Source organism: Emydura macquarii, unplaced genomic scaffold (genome assembly GCF_026122565.2).
Source record: "Emydura macquarii macquarii isolate MOO-44397 ecotype Brisbane River unplaced genomic scaffold, CSIRO-AGI_Emac_v2 contig_3305, whole genome shotgun sequence".
Lineage (NCBI taxonomy): Eukaryota > Metazoa > Chordata > Testudines > Chelidae > Emydura > Emydura macquarii.
In genome coordinates, this window is record NW_027133442.1 from 6,964,521 (window position 1) to 6,985,048 (window position 20,528).

At 44.5% G+C, this 20,528-nt stretch overlaps 1 protein-coding gene across 5 annotated transcripts in view; it reads left to right on the plus strand.

The window, feature by feature from the left end:
- SLC8A1 (solute carrier family 8 member A1) overlaps nucleotides 1-20,528 on the plus strand; it is a 329,809-nt gene that overhangs the window by 275,163 nt on the left and 34,118 nt on the right. For 3 of the 5 annotated variants that reach the window (XM_067532902.1, XM_067532905.1, XM_067532903.1), the window contains 3 exons: nucleotides 1,375-1,443; nucleotides 11,544-11,674; nucleotides 14,769-14,868. In XM_067532902.1, the coding sequence (XP_067389003.1) occupies nucleotides 1,375-1,443; nucleotides 11,544-11,674; nucleotides 14,769-14,868 (300 nt within the window). The remainder of the gene's footprint in view (nucleotides 1-1,374; nucleotides 1,444-11,543; nucleotides 11,675-14,768; nucleotides 14,869-20,528) is intronic. The other 2 variants (XM_067532906.1, XM_067532907.1) reach the window with 1 other exon arrangement.

Sequence of the window (20,528 nt, forward strand, 5' to 3'; positions counted from 1 at the left end):
TCTGCAAGAATGACTGAGAAATCAGCCCTCCCCATCAGATGGTATCAATATTGGCTCCCTCCTCAGGGAGTGGCTACAAAGGGGGGAAGGAACGACTCCTCCTGGATCCTTGCTGGGGTTTGAACGGCGGAGCCAGAGATGCAGTGTTACAGCTGGAGAGCAGCAGACTATGCGCTCTTGGTTGTACAGACTCGATGTGTGATTGTTAGCTCCTCCGAAATGCCAGCCATATATGAAAGCACGTTCAAATGAGTTATCATGAACCAGGGAACCATGTCTGCACAAGATACTCCTTCTCCATCCTGCCAGAGCCTGGCACAGGACTAGGGACTTCATGCCACCTTTGTACCCCCCTTATTCTGGGCTGTCTAACGGCCTGCCCAGACCTCAGTTTAAATTACAACAGCCCTGTATCTGCTCTAATTTACCCTTGGCACCATAGGGGCACAGCATCAGCTGAAAGTAGCTGGAATACCGTGGCGCTTTAGCCATGTTCTCTTCCCCAGCAACCACCTGTTCCAGGGGCTGGGAGAAAAGACCAGTTAGGCCAGTTCTGTGCCCTCCAGGCAAGACCCTATGCTAGGTATTTGCTAGCATGGAGATTTGCTGCCTTCACAGACCATCTATGCTGCCAGAGAGACTTAAAGGGACAGTGGAGAATTGGGCTCAACAGGTGTCAGAATATCAACAAATAATTAGACAAGCATGCTGGTGTATTCACTGGGGTTGTATGTGTGCCATGCATGCAGCATCAAATCTCTGCACTTGTCCAATAGGGGAGCAGACACACACATGCCTCCTTAGTTAATGTACGCCTTGAAAGTGTTGCTCCTGTGTTAGCACTGCATTAGAGAAGAAGAGTCATCAGTCTCCCCTTAATACTAGCAGAGCGCTATAATGATCATGACTCTGCATAATGGAGGGTTCAGCAAGCCCTCATATACTCAGCTCATATACTGTGAAAACTATTTTAAAACTAACCAGGTATTTCACATATCTCTGATCTCCCTGATTGTTTTTCTGAAAAGTGCACACAGAATCAGAGTCTGAGGAGCCAGTCCCAGATTGGGACAGTTAAAAAAAAATCTAAATAATGCCACATAAAATGATCTATGTTTTTCCAGTGTAACTGATATTGAAATTGGACAGTTGTGCTGGAAATAGATTTTCATAGCGTGCCATCATGGCTATGATAGTAATCTCTTGGATCACATAAGGGACAAGGAGCTCATCTCAGGCTCTGCTTATTCCCAACAGTGCAGGAGAGTAGACAATAAGAGCATCTGCAACCTTGTGTGAAATAGAAATAGAGTTCACTAACATCACCGAGTCATTATGATCCATCCACTCATCTTCTGCTGATCACTTTATTAGGCAAACCTGTCTTCAGGAAGGTCCATGTTAGAGAACATCCAATTCCTTCTACTGTAATCAGCATTCAAGGTATTCATTTCATCTTGTCTAGGACCACAGTTTAATTAACACAAAGCCAATAGTTTTTCGAGTGTTCATGTACTGACACTAGATTCATTTATTTTAACACACCTCTCTTTTATACTATGTTCAGGGAATACAGAATTTCTGTCTGCAATGAGCTGTGTGCAAGTGGAACTCTGCACTTGCATGGAATTGGTCTAAATGACTTCAGCCTCTTTATTTTACTTCTTTAGTAGACTGAGTAGGGATCACAGATTGATAAATGTTAAGACACCAAGGGACCATGAAATCATCTAGTCTGACCTCCTGTATAGCACAGGCCAGAGAATTCCATCAGTGACTCCTGTATTGAGCCCAATAACTTGTGATTGACTAGAGCAGGTCTTCCAGAAAGGCATCCAGACTTTATTTGAAAATTTCAAGAGATGGAGAATCTATTTCTTCCCTTAGTGCTTTGTTGCAATGGTTAATCACCCTCATTGTTAAAAATGTGGGCCTCATTTCTAATTTGAATTTGTCTGGCATCAACTTAAAGGCATTGGTTTTTCTTCTGCCTATTCTCCAAGCAATGTTTGGCTGAAGCAAGTGATAGATTTTTTCACCTTTAACTCCAGGCTAACTATGGTCTCTGCCTGGAAATTACTTTAGGTTTTTAAAATGTTGAACAATTGCTCAGTGACAGGAATCCACACAGACGTTACACAGACACTGTTGGATTTCTTCCCAGACAGCTTCCTGTATCCATGTGCTGCTTCCTTCCTTACCTTCCTCATACTGGACCCCTTGTCCCCATGTCACATGCTCTCCTTCCAGAGCAGTCCCTTTTGCATGACATGTTGTTTCCCAACAGCTTCTGTCAACCCATTAAACCAATCCTCCTCTGGGCCACGCACACTTTACAAAGTGACTGTTAGGACATGCACCCTTTTCAAAGCTCCTATGGAGACATGCACACTTTGCAAAGAGCACTTCATACAGATGGGTGTAGCTAATGAACATATCTAGCTGAGATGGGTATCAGTCAAACTGGTATGCGTCATGTATATATACTTTAAAAGATAATGGGCTGATGCATCTCAGCTGCCTTGCACCTTATATTTACACTAGGATGAAGTGGCTGTAAAGTGCTAATAGATCAGATTGGCCATATAAGGTAGTGGAGAGTCATGGGCAGTTTGTATACACTTAAAGGCCCACATCTTCAGCTGATGTAAATCAACATCGCTCTATTAAAGACAATGGAGCATTGCAGTCATTCAAGTGATGCAGATTTACACCAGCTAAGGATCTGGTCTATAGTGCATACACTTCAGAACATTCAGTCCAGTAGGAGCCATGTGTTTATGATGCCTGTTTTTTTTCCCCACTGTGCAGGTACTTGTGCTTTCCTGTTCTGATAATAGCTTTAAATAGTTGTAATTCCTACCAGTACACCCCCCTCCCCCACCCCCACCGCTGCCAATTCAGTGCCACTCACTAGAGGAGAAATTAAGTTCTCACATGAAACTGTTGTAAAGTTCTGATGAACACTTGGCAAGTCTTTGAAAACTAACCAGTAGGGATATTTTATAACCCCCCTATTTTTTTAAACTCCTTGTGTGATGTTTCCTGGGCGCTCTAGAGTAAATTCTTCCTCCTGGAAGGTGGTCTAGCATGGAGGGTGTAAAGGGGCTTGATTTGTCTTGGGGAAGGCAGATGTTTTATGTGTCCTCCATTACGTGCCCATCCTGCATTCGAGCTGATTCCACCTTCCTGCACCTTCTGGGGCAGGGAGAAGCAGCAACCAGCTGACAAAGCTGAGGAAAGGGACCCTCCGCTAGCAGCTGTGAGCTTCCCCCCCTCCAAGAAGCAGAGAAAGGCTATGAGGGAGCAAACCCTCAGGATCAAGGGTAGTTTTTGGGGGGGAGGGAGGAGGAGGAGGAGGAGGCGGCAGAGGGCAGCCTGGGCTTCTCCACAGGCTAGGAGGATCCACTCCCTCTGCCCCACATCTCCTCCAGTGAAAAGTGTCCTGACCTAGCATACTCCTGCAGTGCCCCTCCCCCCTGCTGGGAAATAACTGGACAGCTGGGCTGCTCCTCAGGGGCCTCACCTTCTCTTTGGAAGGGAGGCAGTGAGAGAAACTAGGGTACAGAGCGGCTGCAGCAGTGAGCCCTGCAAAGAGAGAAGGCTGAGCCTACAGTAACTGCATTGGGGGAGCAGCCAGGCCTAAGCTAATTGCACTGAGAGGCGGTTCCTGGAGCTCTACTGACTGCATGGGAAGGGCTAGACCTAAATTAAATGCCTGGGGTGGCTGAATTGTATTAGTTATGCTGAGAGTGGGGCAGAGACTCTCTCCTCAAACCCCTACTCCCCCATGCAACCTGGGCAGGATCTTACTCCAACCCCTGTCTGTAATGGATTACAGAACTGGCCTCTTTGAGTGGCACATGGTGAGACAGCCTTACAAGCAGGTGTTCCAGTTAAAACCATCTTAAGCAGACATGGGGCCGTGGATAAGGCCCTCAAGCAGCCATTGTGTTAGACTGCCTTGTTCCAGGCAAGAGTGTCATTACTGTAAACCTTCTTGAGATGTCAGCCACAATGATCCCTAAGGGACAGGAAACTGAAGCAGCTTAAAATGGATCACCCCGCAAACCCATTAGCACATAGCAATGTTCTGGAGCGCCATGCAAATCTGACAAAGGCTTTTCAATTCATAATTATCCATTTTTAATCTGCAAGAAATTAAACTACAACCATTGAAAGCATGGGTTTGTTTGATACCCATTTCAGAAGAGCGAAGATTCCACTTTGTAATAGGGAGGTTCTTGCTTTGGGGGGAAAAATCTGTTCTGTGAGGATAGAGGAAGTAAACATGCAGTCCCTGCACAATACCCTTTGCTGTGACTATTGTTTCCTAAAGGCTGGTTATTTGAGTGACAGCCTCCTCCAGTGGGTAGGGAATGGGGCTGGCAGGGAGCAGGCTGCCAAGTGACCTTCAGCAAGTCACTTCCCCTCTCTGTGCCTCTGTTTCTATTTGTCCAGTTATATTGCAAGCACTTTGATACAGAAGCTGTTTCTATGTGTACGTACAGCTTCTAGTGTAAAGAGGCCCTGATTTCAGCTGGGGTCTCCAGGAGCTAGTGTAACACACCTAAATAATAATAAAGGCAAGAAGTATCATGGAGGTTAAAAATACATGTTTATTTTAAAGTGGGCTAACAGATTGGTCTTGACAGCAGCCTCATAAGAAGCTGTTTGTGCCAGCGCTTAGCTGCAAGGCAAATCAACATATGGAGTGGCTCCTGAGGACAGAGAGGAGCTAAGACCACAAGGAGACAGGTGGCATCTCAGAATTAAGGGCCAGGATTAATAGTTTCTGAACTGCCTCAAGAAAGGCTGCTTTGGGTGTCTTAGTGGCATATTTAAAAGACAAAAGGCAGCTGATGCCAATTCCAAAAGGCCCCCTGCTTCTAAAAACAAATGGACAATGTTGAGGATTTGTGATACTCCACTCAGGTTCAGCTGGTGTAAGTTGGCATAGTACCACTGACGTTGCGTAGACAAGTCAGTGAAGTTCTGCTGATTTACACAAGCCAAGGCGTTGCCTCTGACATGTTACAGATCCAGGGATTTTTTGCCAGACTATTGAACCTAACACTCATAGGGTTTAAAATTAAATCCTTCTCCTCAAGCAATGTTGAAGGTCAGGGTTCCAGCCACAATATGCTGCTTTTGTCTTGCTTGTAGCATTTACATGTGGTAGCATGTTATTGAGAATTACAACCATTGGAGGTTTTCAAGTCCAGGTTAGACAAATATCTGTCATGGATAGTCCAGGTTTACTGGGTCCTGCATCAGCATGGGGAGGTGGTCGAGGGGACCTCTTGAGGTCCTTTCCAGCTCTACATTTCTGTGATTCTATGAATACATGCAGAGAGGACTTGTTATGTACATAAGAACTGCCAGAGTGGGTCAGACCAATGGTCCATCTAGTCCAATATCCTATTTCTGACAGTGACCAATACCAGAGCTTGAGGGGGCATGTACAGAACAGGACAGTTGGAGAGATCCACTCCTGTCTTCACTTCCCAGCTTCTGCTACTCAGAGTTTAGGGTCACGCCGAGCATGGGGTTGCATCCCTGACCATCATGGCTAATACCCATCGATGGACTCTCCTCTATGAACTTACCTAGTTCTTTTTTGAACCCAGTTATACTTTTGGCCATCACAACATCCCTTGGTAATGAGTTCCACAGGTTAATTGTGCACTGTGTGAAAAAGTACTTCCTTTTGTTTGAGTTAAACCTTCTGCCTACTAATTTGATTGGTTCCAGAGGGGTAGCCATGTTAGTCTGTATACAGCAAAAACAATGAGAGTCCTGTAGCTCCTTAAAGACTAACAAATTTCTCCAGGCATAAGCTTTTGTGGGCTGCAACCCACTTCGTCAGATGGGTTACAGCCCATGAAAGCTTATGCCCACAGAAATTTGTTAGTCTTTAAGGTGCTACAGGACTCTCATTTAATTTGATTGGCTGATTCTTGGATTTTGTATTGTGAGGAATGGTAAACACACTTCTCTATTCACTTTTTCCACACCACTTATGATTTTATAGACCTCTGTTATATCTCCCAGTAGTCTCTCTTTTCTAAATGGAACAGCATTAATCTTGTTAATCTCTTGGTATGGAAGCCATTCCATACCCTTGATCAGCTAAGTTTTTCCAGTGCCACTATATCCTTTTCAAGATGGATCAAACAGAACGTGATGCAGTATTGAAGGTGTGGATACACCATGGATTTATATAGTGGCATTATAATGTGTTCTGTCTTATTTTCTATCCCATTACTAATAGCTCCTAACATTGATAGCCTTTTTGACTGCTGCTGCGCACTGAGCGGAAGTATTCAGAGAACTATCCTTGGTGATTTGTTCTTCCAGTTCGGTCTTGGTTCATTCCTCCTTCCCTTCACTGAGTCCGAGATACTGTGCAGCCCTCCATGCAGACTGCCCAGGGCAAGGCACTCACAGTCTGAACAGCATCAAGCCTCCCAGGTGCTGGATTTGCTGCCAACCAGCAGTTAAGATGTGTTACCCACACATATTAAGGAGAGTCAGACTGAGGAAGCTGAAATGAGAAGAAAACCCAGCTACCTCTTCACAAGAATGGACTTACCTGAAATTCACATGGGGGAGGGCTGCTGTAGCCTCACTTGCAGTAGAGACCTGTGTTGTTATGAATTGCAATTGTCTATGGGAGCGGCTATGACTTGTAATGATGCACTGGGACCACATTAGACATCTTAGCAAGTGTGTACCTGTTCAGCATGTCCACACACCACATTCCCTCCAAGCAGTGGAGCACCAGTATATCATGGCTTGCAGTCCCCAGCACAGGTTCCTGAAGTGGGGGTTAGTGGGAAGTGCAAACCCATTCAGGTTGAGATGCTGTACCTATCTCTTTGTTTAATCATAGAATCATAGAAGATTAGGCTTGGAAAGGACCTCAAGAGGTCATCTAGTCCAACATCCTACTCAAAGCAGGACCAACCCCAACTAAATCATCCCAGCCAGGGCTTTGTCAAGCCAGGCCTTAAAAACCTCTAAGGATGGAGATTCCACCACCTCCGTCGGTAATCCATTCCAGTGTTTCACCACCCTCCTAGTGACAAACTTTTTCCTAATATCCAATCTAGACCTTCCCCACTGCAACATGAGACCATTGCTCTTTGTTCTGTCATCTACTACCATTGAGAACAGCCTAGTTCCATCCTCCCTGGAACCCCCTTTCAGGTAGTTATAGGCTGCTATCAAATCCCCCCTCATTCTTCTCTTCTGCAAACTAAACAGGCCTAGTTCCCTCAGCCTCTCTTCATAAGACATGTGCCCCAGCCCCCCTAATTATATTTGTTGCCCTCTGCTGGACTCTCCAATTTGTCCATGTCTTTTCTGTAATGGTGGTGGGGTGGCAAAACTGGACACAGTAATCCAAATGTGGCCGAATAATCACTTCCCTCGATCACCTGGCAATGCTCCTACTAATGCAGCCCAATATGCTGTTAGCCTTCTTGGCAACCAGAGCACACTGCTGACTCATATCCAGCATCTTGTCCACTGTAACCTCTTCTGCAGAGCTGCTCCTTAGCCAGCTGGTTCCCAGTGCGTAGCAGTGCATGCAATTCTTCCATCCTAAGTGCAGGACTCTGCACTTGTCCATGTTTAACTCATCAGATTTCTTTTGGCCCAATTCTCCAATTTGTCTAGGTCACTCTGTATCCTATCCCTACTCTCCAACATACTGCCCCGAGTTTAATGTCATCCGTGAACTTGCTGAGGGTGCAATCCACCCCGTCTTCCAGATCATTAATGAAGATGTTGAACAAAACTGGTTCCAGCACCAACCCATGGGGCACTCTGCTTATTACTGCCTGCCAACTAGACAACAAGCTGTTGATTACTACCCGTTGGGCTTGATAATCTAGCCACCTTTCTATCCACTTTATAGTCCATTCATCCAACCAACCCATACTTCTTTAATTTACTGGCAAGAATGCTGTGGGAGACTGTATCAAAAGCTTTGCTAAAGTGAAGGTCTGGTCTATGTAATCTGCACTAGAAAGCATTTGTCAGTATAGCTACACTAGCATACCCCACTAGTATAAGTGCAACTTATATCGACAACCGAGTTCTTCTTCCGAGTAGCACTTATACTAGTTCCCCTAATAAAATAGATGATATTGGCCATAAGGACTTTTTTGCCTGTATAACTGTCGACGTGGTAACATTTTTAAGTGTAGACGAGGCTTAATAGTGCAGTGTGAGCTCTGTCCCAGAATATCCATAACCCAGTGATTAGGGCACAGTCTGGCAAGGTGGGAGAGCAAAGTTCACATCACTGTTCCACAGCAGGTAGAGCTACAGATATTAAGGGAGTGAGTACCTCCTCTAGCTATTTTGTGAGTCTAACCCTTCATGTCCTTTGCTTTTATTTTAAAATCTCCAGGAAACACAACAAAGCATTTTGTTCATACCAAACAAAACATTTCTTTTGACCCAAAACAAAAATGTTTTGTTGACTTTTTTGATTTGCTGAAATTGTTTGGAATTTTTGACTTATGTTGGACCCAAACCAAAATTTTTTTTCAGTTCTCTGGAATGACCAGCAAACTAAAAATCAATTCTCCTACCAGTTGTAGTGTGGACATGAGCAATGTATCAGGTGCTTGCAACAATAGAATTTTCTGGTGCATACACAGCACCAGTGTTTGCTGTTTTTCCATTCATTGCCTTTGGATATGCAAATAATTAAGTTATGGGGCAATGTGTGTGTTAATGATAATTTAATACAGAAGTTCTGACGAGGTGTCAAGTGGTGCTGGCATCCTCAAGGAATCCCTGGAGTTTTATTGCATTGCCATGTTCCTGAAGCTGCTGTGTGTGCTGGCTAGGAGATTCTCTCCTCATGTATGCTGCCTCTCACTCTGCACAGAGTCTGTCACACTGAGACAAAGCCACCTGTCCAAAATCCCCATTGACTTCCAGGATACAGCCCAGAAGACAGAGTGGTTGAGGAAAGAAATAGCTCATCTTCCTGCAATGGTTCCAAGTTTTAAAAAAAAGTTGCCACATTTTGCTGTTTCTCTTATAGAGCAAACATGTTGCTTTGTGATGTTGTGACTTTATGCTGTAATGTCTTGGCACTACATCGTCATATAGGCAGTGCAGTAAAGTCAGAAGAAAATGCCATCACATCATGATGCAGTGCTATGACATGAGGATGCAACATCCTAGAGCCTAACTTTAGTGAAACAGAGTTCCAGATTAGATCAAGTGCAACAGGAAGTCCCATGTAAACAAAATAATAAACAGCATTTGTTGACTAAGAGTTATTCTTTATTTTTCCCATCAAAGAGATCTTGGAGTCATCGTGGATAGTTCTCTGAAAACATCTGCTCAGTGTGCAGCAGCAGTCAAAAATAATGTTAGGAACCATTAGGAAAGGGATAGATAATAAGACACAAAATATCATAATGTCACTATATAAATCCATGGTACATGCAGAACTTGTATACTGTGAGCAGTTCTGGACATTCCATCTCAAAAAAGATATATTAGAAATGGAAAAGGTACAGAGAAGAGCTACAAAAATGATGAGGGGTATGGAACAGCTTCCACATGGCAAGAGATTAAAAAGACTGGGACTGTTTAGCTTAGAAAAGAGACAGCTGAGGGGAGGATATGACAAAGATCTATACAATCATGACTGGTGTGGAGAAAGTTAATAGGGAAGTGTTATTTACCTCTTCACATAACACAAGAATTAGGGGTTGCCAATGAAATTAATAGGCAGCAAGTTTAAAACAAACAGAAGGAAGTACTTCTTCGCACAATGCACACTCAACCTATGGAACTTGTTACCAAGAGACGTTGTGAAGGCCAACAGTATAACTGACTTCAAAAAAGAATTGGCCACATTAATGGAGGATAGGTCCATCAATGGCTATTAGCCACGATGGTCAGGGACTACATCCCCATGCACCGTGTGACCCTAAACCTTGGACTGCCAGAAGCTGGGACTGGATGACAGAGGATGAATCACTCAAAATTGTCCTGTTTATTCCCTCTGAATCATCTGGCACTGGCCACTGTCAGAAGACAGGATACTGTGCTAGATGGATCATTGATCTGATCCAGTGTGGCCATTCTTATGTTCTTAGAAGGAGTCAGGTGGATAATATGAGGGCAACACAGGCATAGTGGGAGTGTATGTTTATTGGTGCAGCAGTTTGACTGAGGTTCAGGTAAGCACCTGAGCTTTACCCAAATAAACTTTTCCAAGGTTCATTTACTTATTACCAGGTTTTTAGACAAACAAGCTCAACACACATATCACAAGGTGGGTGTGAAGACTTCAAATTACTTGCTGCAGACTTGATTAAAATCTGTCTCACCAATTTTCTGATTTGCTGCAAAAAATGTCAGGGAAGCACTCAAAATATTAGAGTCCCTGCTCACAGTCCTTGATTATGCACCAATAATAATGGGCTCAGAGGAACACAGACTTGCTACTGTGGATCCTGTGTTCCTTAGGTGGGCACCACACAGTCCTTGTCACAAGCCTTATATGATGATTTACAGTGACTGAAGTGCTTTCTTTAAACATACTATATATCATTTAACGTACCGCAGGTTAGAAGATTCAGATTCCGATCTCAGTGATTCTGGGGTATATCAGGTATGACCGTACTGACATCAGAGTTACTCCTGATTTACAGTGATGTAATGAACTGCGATCAGAATCTGACCAACATTAAATACTACATTACTAGAATGTTTAGGGTGCAAAATCTAGCACTCAAAAGTTAGGTAATGCCAGAAGTAAGGTTTGTGCAACTATAAGTCACAATCCCGCTCCCGCCCCTGTCTGTGTGCAATATGATACAGTCTTGAAATACATGAGCAAATTCAATATTTTTGCCACAGGACTCTGCCTTAATCAGTGCACCTTTACTGTGCCTTCAGCTCACTGTCACTCACATATAGGCAGGGTGACTGGGGTGTCTGAACTCTTCCATATGCGCTTGATGGCCTGGTTTGCATGCAGAGGTATCACTTTCAAAAGCACTCAGCACTGGCCTAATCCAGCTCCCATCAAAATCAAGGGGTATGTCACCTTTTACTTCAGTGGGGGCAGAGAGGCCAGTGCAGAGGTCTTTTTGAAAATCCCACCTTAGATAGATTTCCCTAAAGGTTGCCACCATGGCAGCTCCAGAGGAGAATCCATCGCTGACTGGGATTGAGACTGTGGATGTTTTCCTATAGCACAGGCTGAGTCCAAGAGGATCTGAGTGGGAGTGGAAGGGATTTGAAATTCTGAGAATTTATGAGCTAGTGATATTTGCTAGCACTTCCACGCAAGCCATCTGCAACAGAAAACCTTTCAACACAGGCACTTGCCTATTGCTTTATGTCCTCTATCTTACTACAACAACTGTCTGTCACTTGTGCCTTAGCTCCAGAGACTATTTTAGTTTAGAGAGTGATTCAGGGCTTCTCCTGACAGAAGCCAGTGCCAGAAAATGAAAGAGTGTGTGCTGCTCAAAAATTGGCTGTTTCATTTGCAGAAGAGAATGACGAGAAACAGCCACTGACAAGCAAAGAGGAGGAAGAGCGCCGCATTGCAGAAATGGGACGCCCAGTTCTGGGAGAACATACCAAACTAGAAGTCATTATTGAAGAATCCTACGAGTTCAAGGTACAGCAATTGTCTGCCTAACTCACCAAAGGGCATGTAAGCCCTGAACACACATTAGCATTTCAAATTGTATTGTATTAGATTGCTTAAATTAGGGGGGGCTGTCTTTTTTAGATGCCCAGATGAGCTCATATCTGGCAAACACATTCTATGCAAATGAGGGTATCATCCTTGCGAAGCAAGTATATTGAACATTTGAGGCCCTGATTCAGCAAAAACAGTGACACACAAGCTTAAATCCACCCCTGTTCAGCAAAGAACTCAAGCACATGCTTAAGTTCCAGTGACTTCAGTGGGATTCAAGCTAATACATAAGTGCTTTGCTAAGTAGGACCAGACTACTTAATGGGCACCATAAAATGTGTGCTGTGATGGGGATGATTGGAACAGAATGGATTTGGGAGCCCACGCAGGGACAATGCTATACAGAAAAATTCACTAGGGGGTGTGTTCACATTCTGCTGAATTTACAAGCTTTTTGCTTTAAAGTCAAATCCACTGATGACCCTCTCTGTCCTCCATGGGAGAGGCCCCATAACAGCATCATCAGAAGCTTCTGGAGGAATGAGCATTTCTGCCCCCAACTCCCAAAGGGAGCACAGGTGGCTGAACAAGGCAGAGCTGGTGCAATATATGCTCTGCTCCCAGCAGCTGGCTCTGATGTCATGGCAACATCAAGACCATGGACTTTTCAACAGCAATGGTGTAGGTTTATTTCTGGCATTTCACTTGGCTTAGGCAGTGAAACTAGTCTGCTCACCGTCACTGGCTGGCCCAGATCCTCAGCTGCTATAAATCACTGTAGCCCCATTGAAGTTAAAGGGAGCACTTGTGTGCTTCATTGCTCAGCTGGATTGAAGGGGCCGGGAGCTCAGCTCTATGCAGGTTCAAGCCCGCAATGCACTAGCACAAGGCTGTTGCATTTGAATTTCCAGCACTGCAATGGGATGAATTTATTGTCATTGACCTTCCTTGAAAATATTTTCACAAAACCTGAATTTGGGGCTTAAATAACTTCATGGTGTCCTTTCCCCGACTTGTACATACAGCTCACAGATCACCATCATTAGTGTTTACCTAAGGAAATGACCACAAGTGCTGTATTTACAGTAATACCTGATGGAACTTTCTGTGCATCAGCTTAGTTCCTCAGCTGTCGATTGTCCAGCTGTTGCTACACCTGGAACGTAACTGTTTAGAAAACCCAAGAGTGTTAATTGTGTTAGACTAAGTGTTTGAGAAGCATCTTAAAAGTTGAAAACCAGGAAACCCATTAGCAGTAAAATAGATGGAGATACAGAGTGGGAGAAATTTCCAGAATACATGTGCTAATGAACACTGGCATGAACAAATTACAGCACAAGAGCAACCAAGTAGCCTTGATGTTCTCTGAGTGTTTTTTACAGCAACAGCAAAGGAAATAAGGAATGCAATTCCATCATTTTTCTGTTAGTTATTATAGAAGACTATAGATGCTTAGAACAGAACAACATAAGCCAACTTCTTAGCTGGGCTTGAAATGCCAAAACTAAAAACACTGTTTCAGAATGAGACTGTGGCCCCAGTCCTGCACATGAGTCCTGATGCCATATACACTAATGCATACGGTTAGCTTTCCACATGAGTGCTCTCATTGATCTGTGTGTATAAAGTTAAATTTGTGCAGGATCATGGCCTAAGACTGACAATTTAATCCCCTTGTTTAAAGTCAATAAAAAAAAAAAACACATCCTCACGGATTCATGTAAGTAGCAGAGTCTCTTCTATGTGCACTAAAGTGCTCTGGGCTGCCCATTGACACCTCTTGTGACAGTCAGAACTGACAGCTATAAGAGAGCAGGGCTGTTGTTGTTTTTTTTTGTTTTTTATGATTTTATTAAGATACTTTCATGGGCCACAGTCCAACTTCTCATTCCAAGTGTTGAAAAATCCCATTATGCAGTGGGAACTGGCTGAGGCATGGCTGACTGTTGTGGTTTGCCACCTTTCTGCTCTGAGATGGGGGTGGTGGGTAAGATCTCTTAAAGGCAGGAATATCAGACCTAGAATGGTGAAGGCCCTTTTTCCTCTGAACTGAGAAGAGTTTACTTCAGGTTAATTAAAGACAGTCCAATTCAGCCCCTCTCCCCCCGTAAAAACCCCTCTTTGGGAATGAGAGTGGGAGGAGAGAAAGGAAACAAGCTACAGTAGGGAGATAAGGCTTGGCGTAGATAAAGAGCTGGTCACTTCCCTATAAGGAAACCACTGAGTTTACCTCTGTTCCAGGAAGGGTTCGTGACCAGATGTCAGCCTGATGTTTCACTAGGAGCAAAGATATGTATTTCTTCTGTGTCATGGGGGGTTTGTGCTTAAGGAAACTACTCAGGCCTAGCCTGAGGCCCAGGTGGTAAATCCTGTAAATGAACTAAAGTTAAGAATGAAAAACCTCTGGAGTAGGAGTGATTTTCTTCAGTCCCTCTCACAGCCCCACTACATCCCCCAAGGGAGAAATGCTGAGGCTGAGATGGTGAAAGAGGTGCCTTGCCACACTCTATGCTGTTATTGAAGAGTTCTGGGATGAACTTCCAATGAGAATTTTCTGCCAGCCCTTTGCAGCACTAGTGAAGATTCTGCATTAATGACTGAAGTTTCTGATTTAGCAAATGTATAAATGCAATAAAAAAGCCAGGGAGTGGATACCCAAAAATACACTGCATTCACTTTGAATTATTCACAGTGCTTCAGAATATACAGCTAATTCCTTGAGATGTTGTGTAACAAAAGAAACTCTAGCCTTAAGAGTCCTCTCTACAGCATCTGCTATTAAATCTCTGCTGAAGAGTGCGGAGAGACAATTTATTTTGAGTTCGGATTGGAAAGTGGGCAGATTAGCAAATTTCTCTTATATGTACATTTCAAACAGGCCTTTTTAATGCAATATGGGATTTTGTGCTCAGACGTACTGTCACTTTTGCTGCTGGTGCTCTTGTTTTGAGCTGAAGATCTTTTCCATAACTCTACAATGTAAATCCACAAGGATTTTGATTTCTGCCCATGATCTCGGATTCTGAACCAGTATTGCACTTAATTCATTTATACTTGTCTCCATCTGCAGAATACTGTGGACAAGCTCATTAAGAAGACAAACCTAGCCCTTGTGGTTGGAACTAACAGCTGGAGAGAGCAGTTTATTGAAGCTATCACAGTCAGCGCTGGTAAGTTCCTGTTTTACAAGGAATGAATTATCTGCTCTATGTGCAGATCCAGATCTGGGGAACCCACACAGTGATAAGGGGTGGGAGATACTTACACCCCCTGATTCCCTTGCATGGGGACGCAGCCCAAGCCTAGCCCCATGAATGGGTTTGGGATCATAGTTTGTGGTCTGTTTCTCATCAGCTGTGGCTAACAAGGTGGGGGCAGCTTGCTCCTGCTGTGGACTGCTGATAGCTGCTCCCCTTCCCCATGTTCTCATGCACTGTGCTGGAATCTCCTGTGTGCATTATGACATATTGCTGTAGGCCATGGTCTTGCAATTCCAGACATGACAAGCTAAAAGAATAACTCCATGATCAGCTGAGCATGGTGATAAGAGGGTGATAAATCATAACACAGTGCTTTATCTTCTGTCGCTTTCCAATGCTCCTTCCAAGAGCAGCCAAGCACAAAGATACAGTGAGTGTGTCAGAAACTTTCCCAGGCAAGCATTCGGAGTAAATAATGATCTGCTTCATTGTCAGCAGTCTGTTGGACTTTACCCCTTCATGGACTTCAGGGAGCTTGGAGAGGAACAATTTCATTTATTTTAACCAAACTCCATTTGGAGACATGAGAAAATGGGTTCATTAAACTAAAAGGCATGTTTCATTTGTGAGGAGCCGACCTCACCTTTGACTGTACTGTGCTTAGACGTCATTTTGTATTGCTAGTGTGTGCACATCACATGTCCCTTCTTCAGAGCTGCATAGCAGGTTGTTCTGAGGTGCTTCCTTCTGCAATAAAACTGCAGAGCAGTGAGATATTTGAAGGAAGTCATTGTACTTGTTTCCTCTTCCTGAAATTAGGTCTGCACTTCAGCCGACTGAGCTGACAGGCAACCAATAAGGCTACTAACAGTCAGATGTTCTGTTTACTCTATTGTGGATTTCTTCAATTAAAGATTAGAAATGCGCTCATAAAAGGCATATATCTCATGGCTTTCATTCGCTATGCCTTGATGATACAAAGCAACTGACTTTACCTTTGCACCTGAGAGGATTTTCCTTTGTGATCGCCACTGGATCTTCCTTTTCTCAAGGTTTGGTTGTGTGGATAGCTTAGCTGTGACCTAAACTATAGCTCTTCCCCATCCATCTAGTAAGCCTGATGTTAATCACCATCCCTACATTCCTGAGAGTTGTGTGGTTAAATCTGACAAAGGACATGAATAAATTCTTAAGGAATTCCTTATTTCATATTGTGTTTTAATACCACCACTCTTCTAATTCTGTTTGCACAGAAAATTTTCATACTTGATCAAATGGAAGATAAAAAAAAGGAAGCTCAGAGCGGAAGGATGGTCCCAGATGGGGTACTAGCTGGATACTCACAACAATTGAGTTCAATTCCCCGTTCTGCCAGGGGGGAAGTTCAAGGGACCTTGAACAAGTCACTTAGGAGGCAGAGAGGTGTCCAGTTCCCCATTGAAAGTCAATGGGAGTTGGGTGCCTAACTACCCTTCGTGCCTTTGAAAATCTCCCTCAGTTCCCTCTCCATAAAACTGAGAAAAGAGCCCTCCCTGTTTTCCAGGGGTGTCATGAAGATAAATACATTCAAAATTGTGAGGTGCTCAGATACTACAGTAATGAGGACATAGATATCTCGGTACCTTAGAAAATTATTTTAAGTCATCTTTATCCAAAACCTAATTATTTTCAGCTTCTCCTCATGTCACAAGAATGACAGCCACCCCATGGTGCACTGGCTGCGTAATGAGCTTCAGTACAGGTTTAGCAGGCTTTGGAACCGGCGACATTTTTGGAATGGCATGTTCCTTACCACATAGGGGACCAAAGGGAATATCCACTTCACAGTTCAGTGAGTACCCATTCCATGGCATCCCCACATTCCTGGATAGATTTAATGGCATTGCTGAAGGTGGGAAGGAGACTGGAAGAAGATGGTAAATGCTAGATAAGCACAGTCGAGATTCAGACCTGTCTTAGGTGCTTGTGTGGCCTGTGATGAGTCATACAAACCCCACACTGGAAAGGACTAGGTTAAAAAGCTACTCTAGGCCTAGGTGGCCTCGCCCCGCCCCACCTGCAATGCATGCAGTGGCTGGAGGAAGTGCTTAAAAAGGGGAGCAGAGTAGCTCAGTGGGAGATAGGTGGAGGTGAGCTGACTTGCATGTTAAATTCCTGGGTAAGGTATCCTGGGAGCTTTTGCTTCCTGAGACATGACCAAGCCTCAGAGAAGGGAACTGGGACTCTCTGAAGCTCACAGACTTTATTTTGGTGTTTAGTTCTTTACCCTGTGAGAAGAGAGGGTATTAGTAGGAACTGGTGTAGTGGGCAGCCATGTAGCACCCCAGGATGCAGGATTTAGCTGCTTTCTGTTGAGCCCTGGCTCAAGCCCAGTGAAGAAGGGGGGCCTGGGCTCTCCTACCCTCTCTAAAGACAACCGTGGAAGTCTGTTTCTTACTGGGGAACCTAGGTGGGTGAGGACGCTGAAGATACACTGGTCCGGACCACGAGACCAAGATGCCGGGAGGAAGTCCTGAATCCCTTGCTTAATCCCGAGCTCTTCCCCATTACTGGTCTCTTTATACATATCCCGAAAGGGGTGGGCTTGAACATGTGACCTGGCCAGAGGGCTGAGTCGCTGGCAGGCCAGACCATTGCAGCGCAAGAGAGGGAAACACACAGGTGGAAGGCAGCCTGCCACACCCCTTCCCGACCACTCAGCAGCACAGGTTGTGAGTGTTCCCCTTCACGGGTCCCCATACCATAGTATCTGAGCACCTCAGTCTTTAATGTATCTACCCTCACAGCACCCGTCAGGCAGGTCAGTGCTGTTATACCCATTGTACAGATGGCAAATCAAGGCACAGAGAGACTAAGTGACTTGCCCAAAGTCATGCAGGAAGCATTTTGGCAGAGTAGGGAAGTGAGCCCAGGTCTCCCAAGTCCCACGCTGGCACCCTAACTGCTGGGCCACCCTTACTGTACTGAATAGTTCAGTGCAGCTATCCAGAGGAGCAATGACTGAGTCAGAAGTTCAGTCTGGGGCCATGCAAAGGCATGCTAAGGGCTGAACGCAGAAGCATTATGCTCCCAAGGAAGCCACAGAAAGCGCTGAATGTTCACTCTGCAGAAGGATCAAGCCTCTCACATTCAGTCTCAGAACATGCTGTACAGAAAACTCTGGCAGGTGGATTCCTGGGGCTCTGCAGGGGCAGGACGGAGTGAGTGTGAGGCCAGCTCCTGGTGTAACTGCTCTGGATGGCAGTGTGCTGCTGAGAGGTCTTGTGTGAACAGCTGGGACTGGCAACCTGCTGCACTGGTGAGCTGCTGTGCATTGCTGCTATAGCTAGTCAGTCAGTGCAATGGTTGCGCTTGCTCGGGAGAACCAGGGCAGAGGCCTAAACCCCCAGCCTGCTTTGCCAGCATGGCTTCACCAAAGGGAGAAAACCTGAACGAAATCGTAGTGCTACCTATGCACTGTGTCTCCTGTGGGCAGCTGTCTCGTCCAGGGGCATGCCCATAGAGCTGTGCCGATGGGGAAGATCAGAGTCTTGTTTGACAGTCTCCTTTAGGAGCTGGTTACTATTGCTCTAATTGGATTCCAGGCTAACGTAAGAGGCCCTGTTGTTTGGCTCCACAGTTTCTTCCCAAACACCGTCATGTATTACTGTTGTAGTAAGAAGTGAGAGCTTAAGGCCTGTAAAACAGACTAAGGCCTAAATGGAAAAAGCCGAGTGAACAGAAGTATAAGGGGTCACTCAAGTTAACTGAGACTGGTATAGGAAAGTGCTGATTCTGCAAGGTTGTAAGACTGCCAAAATATTACTAAAATATGTAGTAGGTATAAGAGGTACCAAGATACTAACTCTCTGAAATGACACTTTGATGGGTAGAAATGATACATGGAGTGGCAGTGCCCAAATCAGCCAATCAACGGAAAAAGGTGGTATTAGACTACATCAGGAGGGTGGCAACTACCTAAGTGAAAGGGGGCAGACCGAAAGTGTATGTAACAGTGTATAAAAGAGGGTGTCAGAGGGAATAACGGCATCCGATCTAGGGGATAACGGAGAGTCCCGCCATTGGGCTGAGACCATTGTAACGCTGCCTATGCGAAACGGACCGAGAGATACTCTGTAAGTCATTTCTCATTGTGCCGCACGCAATAAACCTGGCCTGAGTGCCTTCGTTGCTCAGCTAATCTGTGGTCGTGTCGACTCATTCGATCGTGAGAGCCGTCTCAGTTTCCTGATCAGAACTGGGACAGCATCTACACAGGGACACATGCACGCAGCCTACACTGATAAACATCGATGACCAACACATTGATTACAACAACTGTTATAATATAAATGAAGCCCTGAGTTACAGCAACAATGCAGGTGCCTTCTAGTTAGTCTCTGTGACACAAAAGCTCCTTCAAACTGAAAATTCAAATGTTGCAAGCCCAGCTGAGCTCTCCATACCTGCAGCCCACCCAGCCATGCAAAGCCTGATTCACAACACGGCATATTCTGCCACGCAGCCATGACAGCATGGGGATGTTGCTAAGAGAAATCAGACCTGCCGGCGTGGTCTGAGATAGCGGAGTCCTGTGGTAATTCTGATATTTGGGCATTTCATTGGTGATCCGTGCTGGCTGCTCTGCTATAGCTAGAAGGAAGTTCAGGGTAGGTCACAGCCCTTTTTGTCCTATAACTACTGCTAAAGATTCTGAGTTTATAGTCTGAGATTTTCAAAAGCATCTACATAATTTAGGAGCAAAAGTCCCATTGATTTTTCAAAGTCATAGAATCCTAAAAATATAGGACTGAAAGGGACCTGATAGCTCATCTGGTCCCATCTCCTGCACTGAGGCAGGACGAAGTATCATCTAGAGTATCATCATCCCTGACAGGTATTTGTCCAATCTGTTCTTAAAAATCTTCAGTGACAGAGATTCCACAACCTCACTAGGTAATTTGTTCCATGCTTAACTACCCAGGTTAGTCCTGCTTTGAGCAGGGGGTTGGACTAGATGACCTCCTGAGGTCTCTTCCAACTCTAATATTCTATGATTCTATGATACCCTGACAGCTAGAAAGTTTTTCCTAATGTCTAACCTTGCTGCTATTTAAGCCCATTACTTTTTGCCTTGTCCTCAGTGGATAAGGAGAACAATTTATGACCCTCCTCTTTATGACAACTTTTTATGTACTTGAATACTGTTTCCATGTCCCCCCTCAGTCTTCTCTTCTCCAGACTAAAAAACATGTTTTCTAAAACTTTAATAATTTTTGTTGGTCTCTTCTGGACTTTCTACAGTTTGTTCACATCCCTGCCTTGAAGTGGTTTCCATTATATACAGGTTTTACAGTTTGGTTCAATGGCTCTCAGCACCCCCACTATAAAAATTGTTCCACCATGGTATGGTGCCCAGAACTGGATACAGTACTCTGCTGAGGCCTTATCTGTGCTGAGTATAATGGAAGAATTACGTCTCATGTCTTGCTTACATCACTCCTGCTAATACATCCCAGAATGATGTTGGGTTTTTTTATTTTGTTTTGGTTTTTTGCTACAGTATTACATTGTTGACTCATTTAGTCTGTGATCCACTATAACCCCCAGATCCTGTTCTTCAATACTCCTTCCTAGGCAATCTTTCCCCA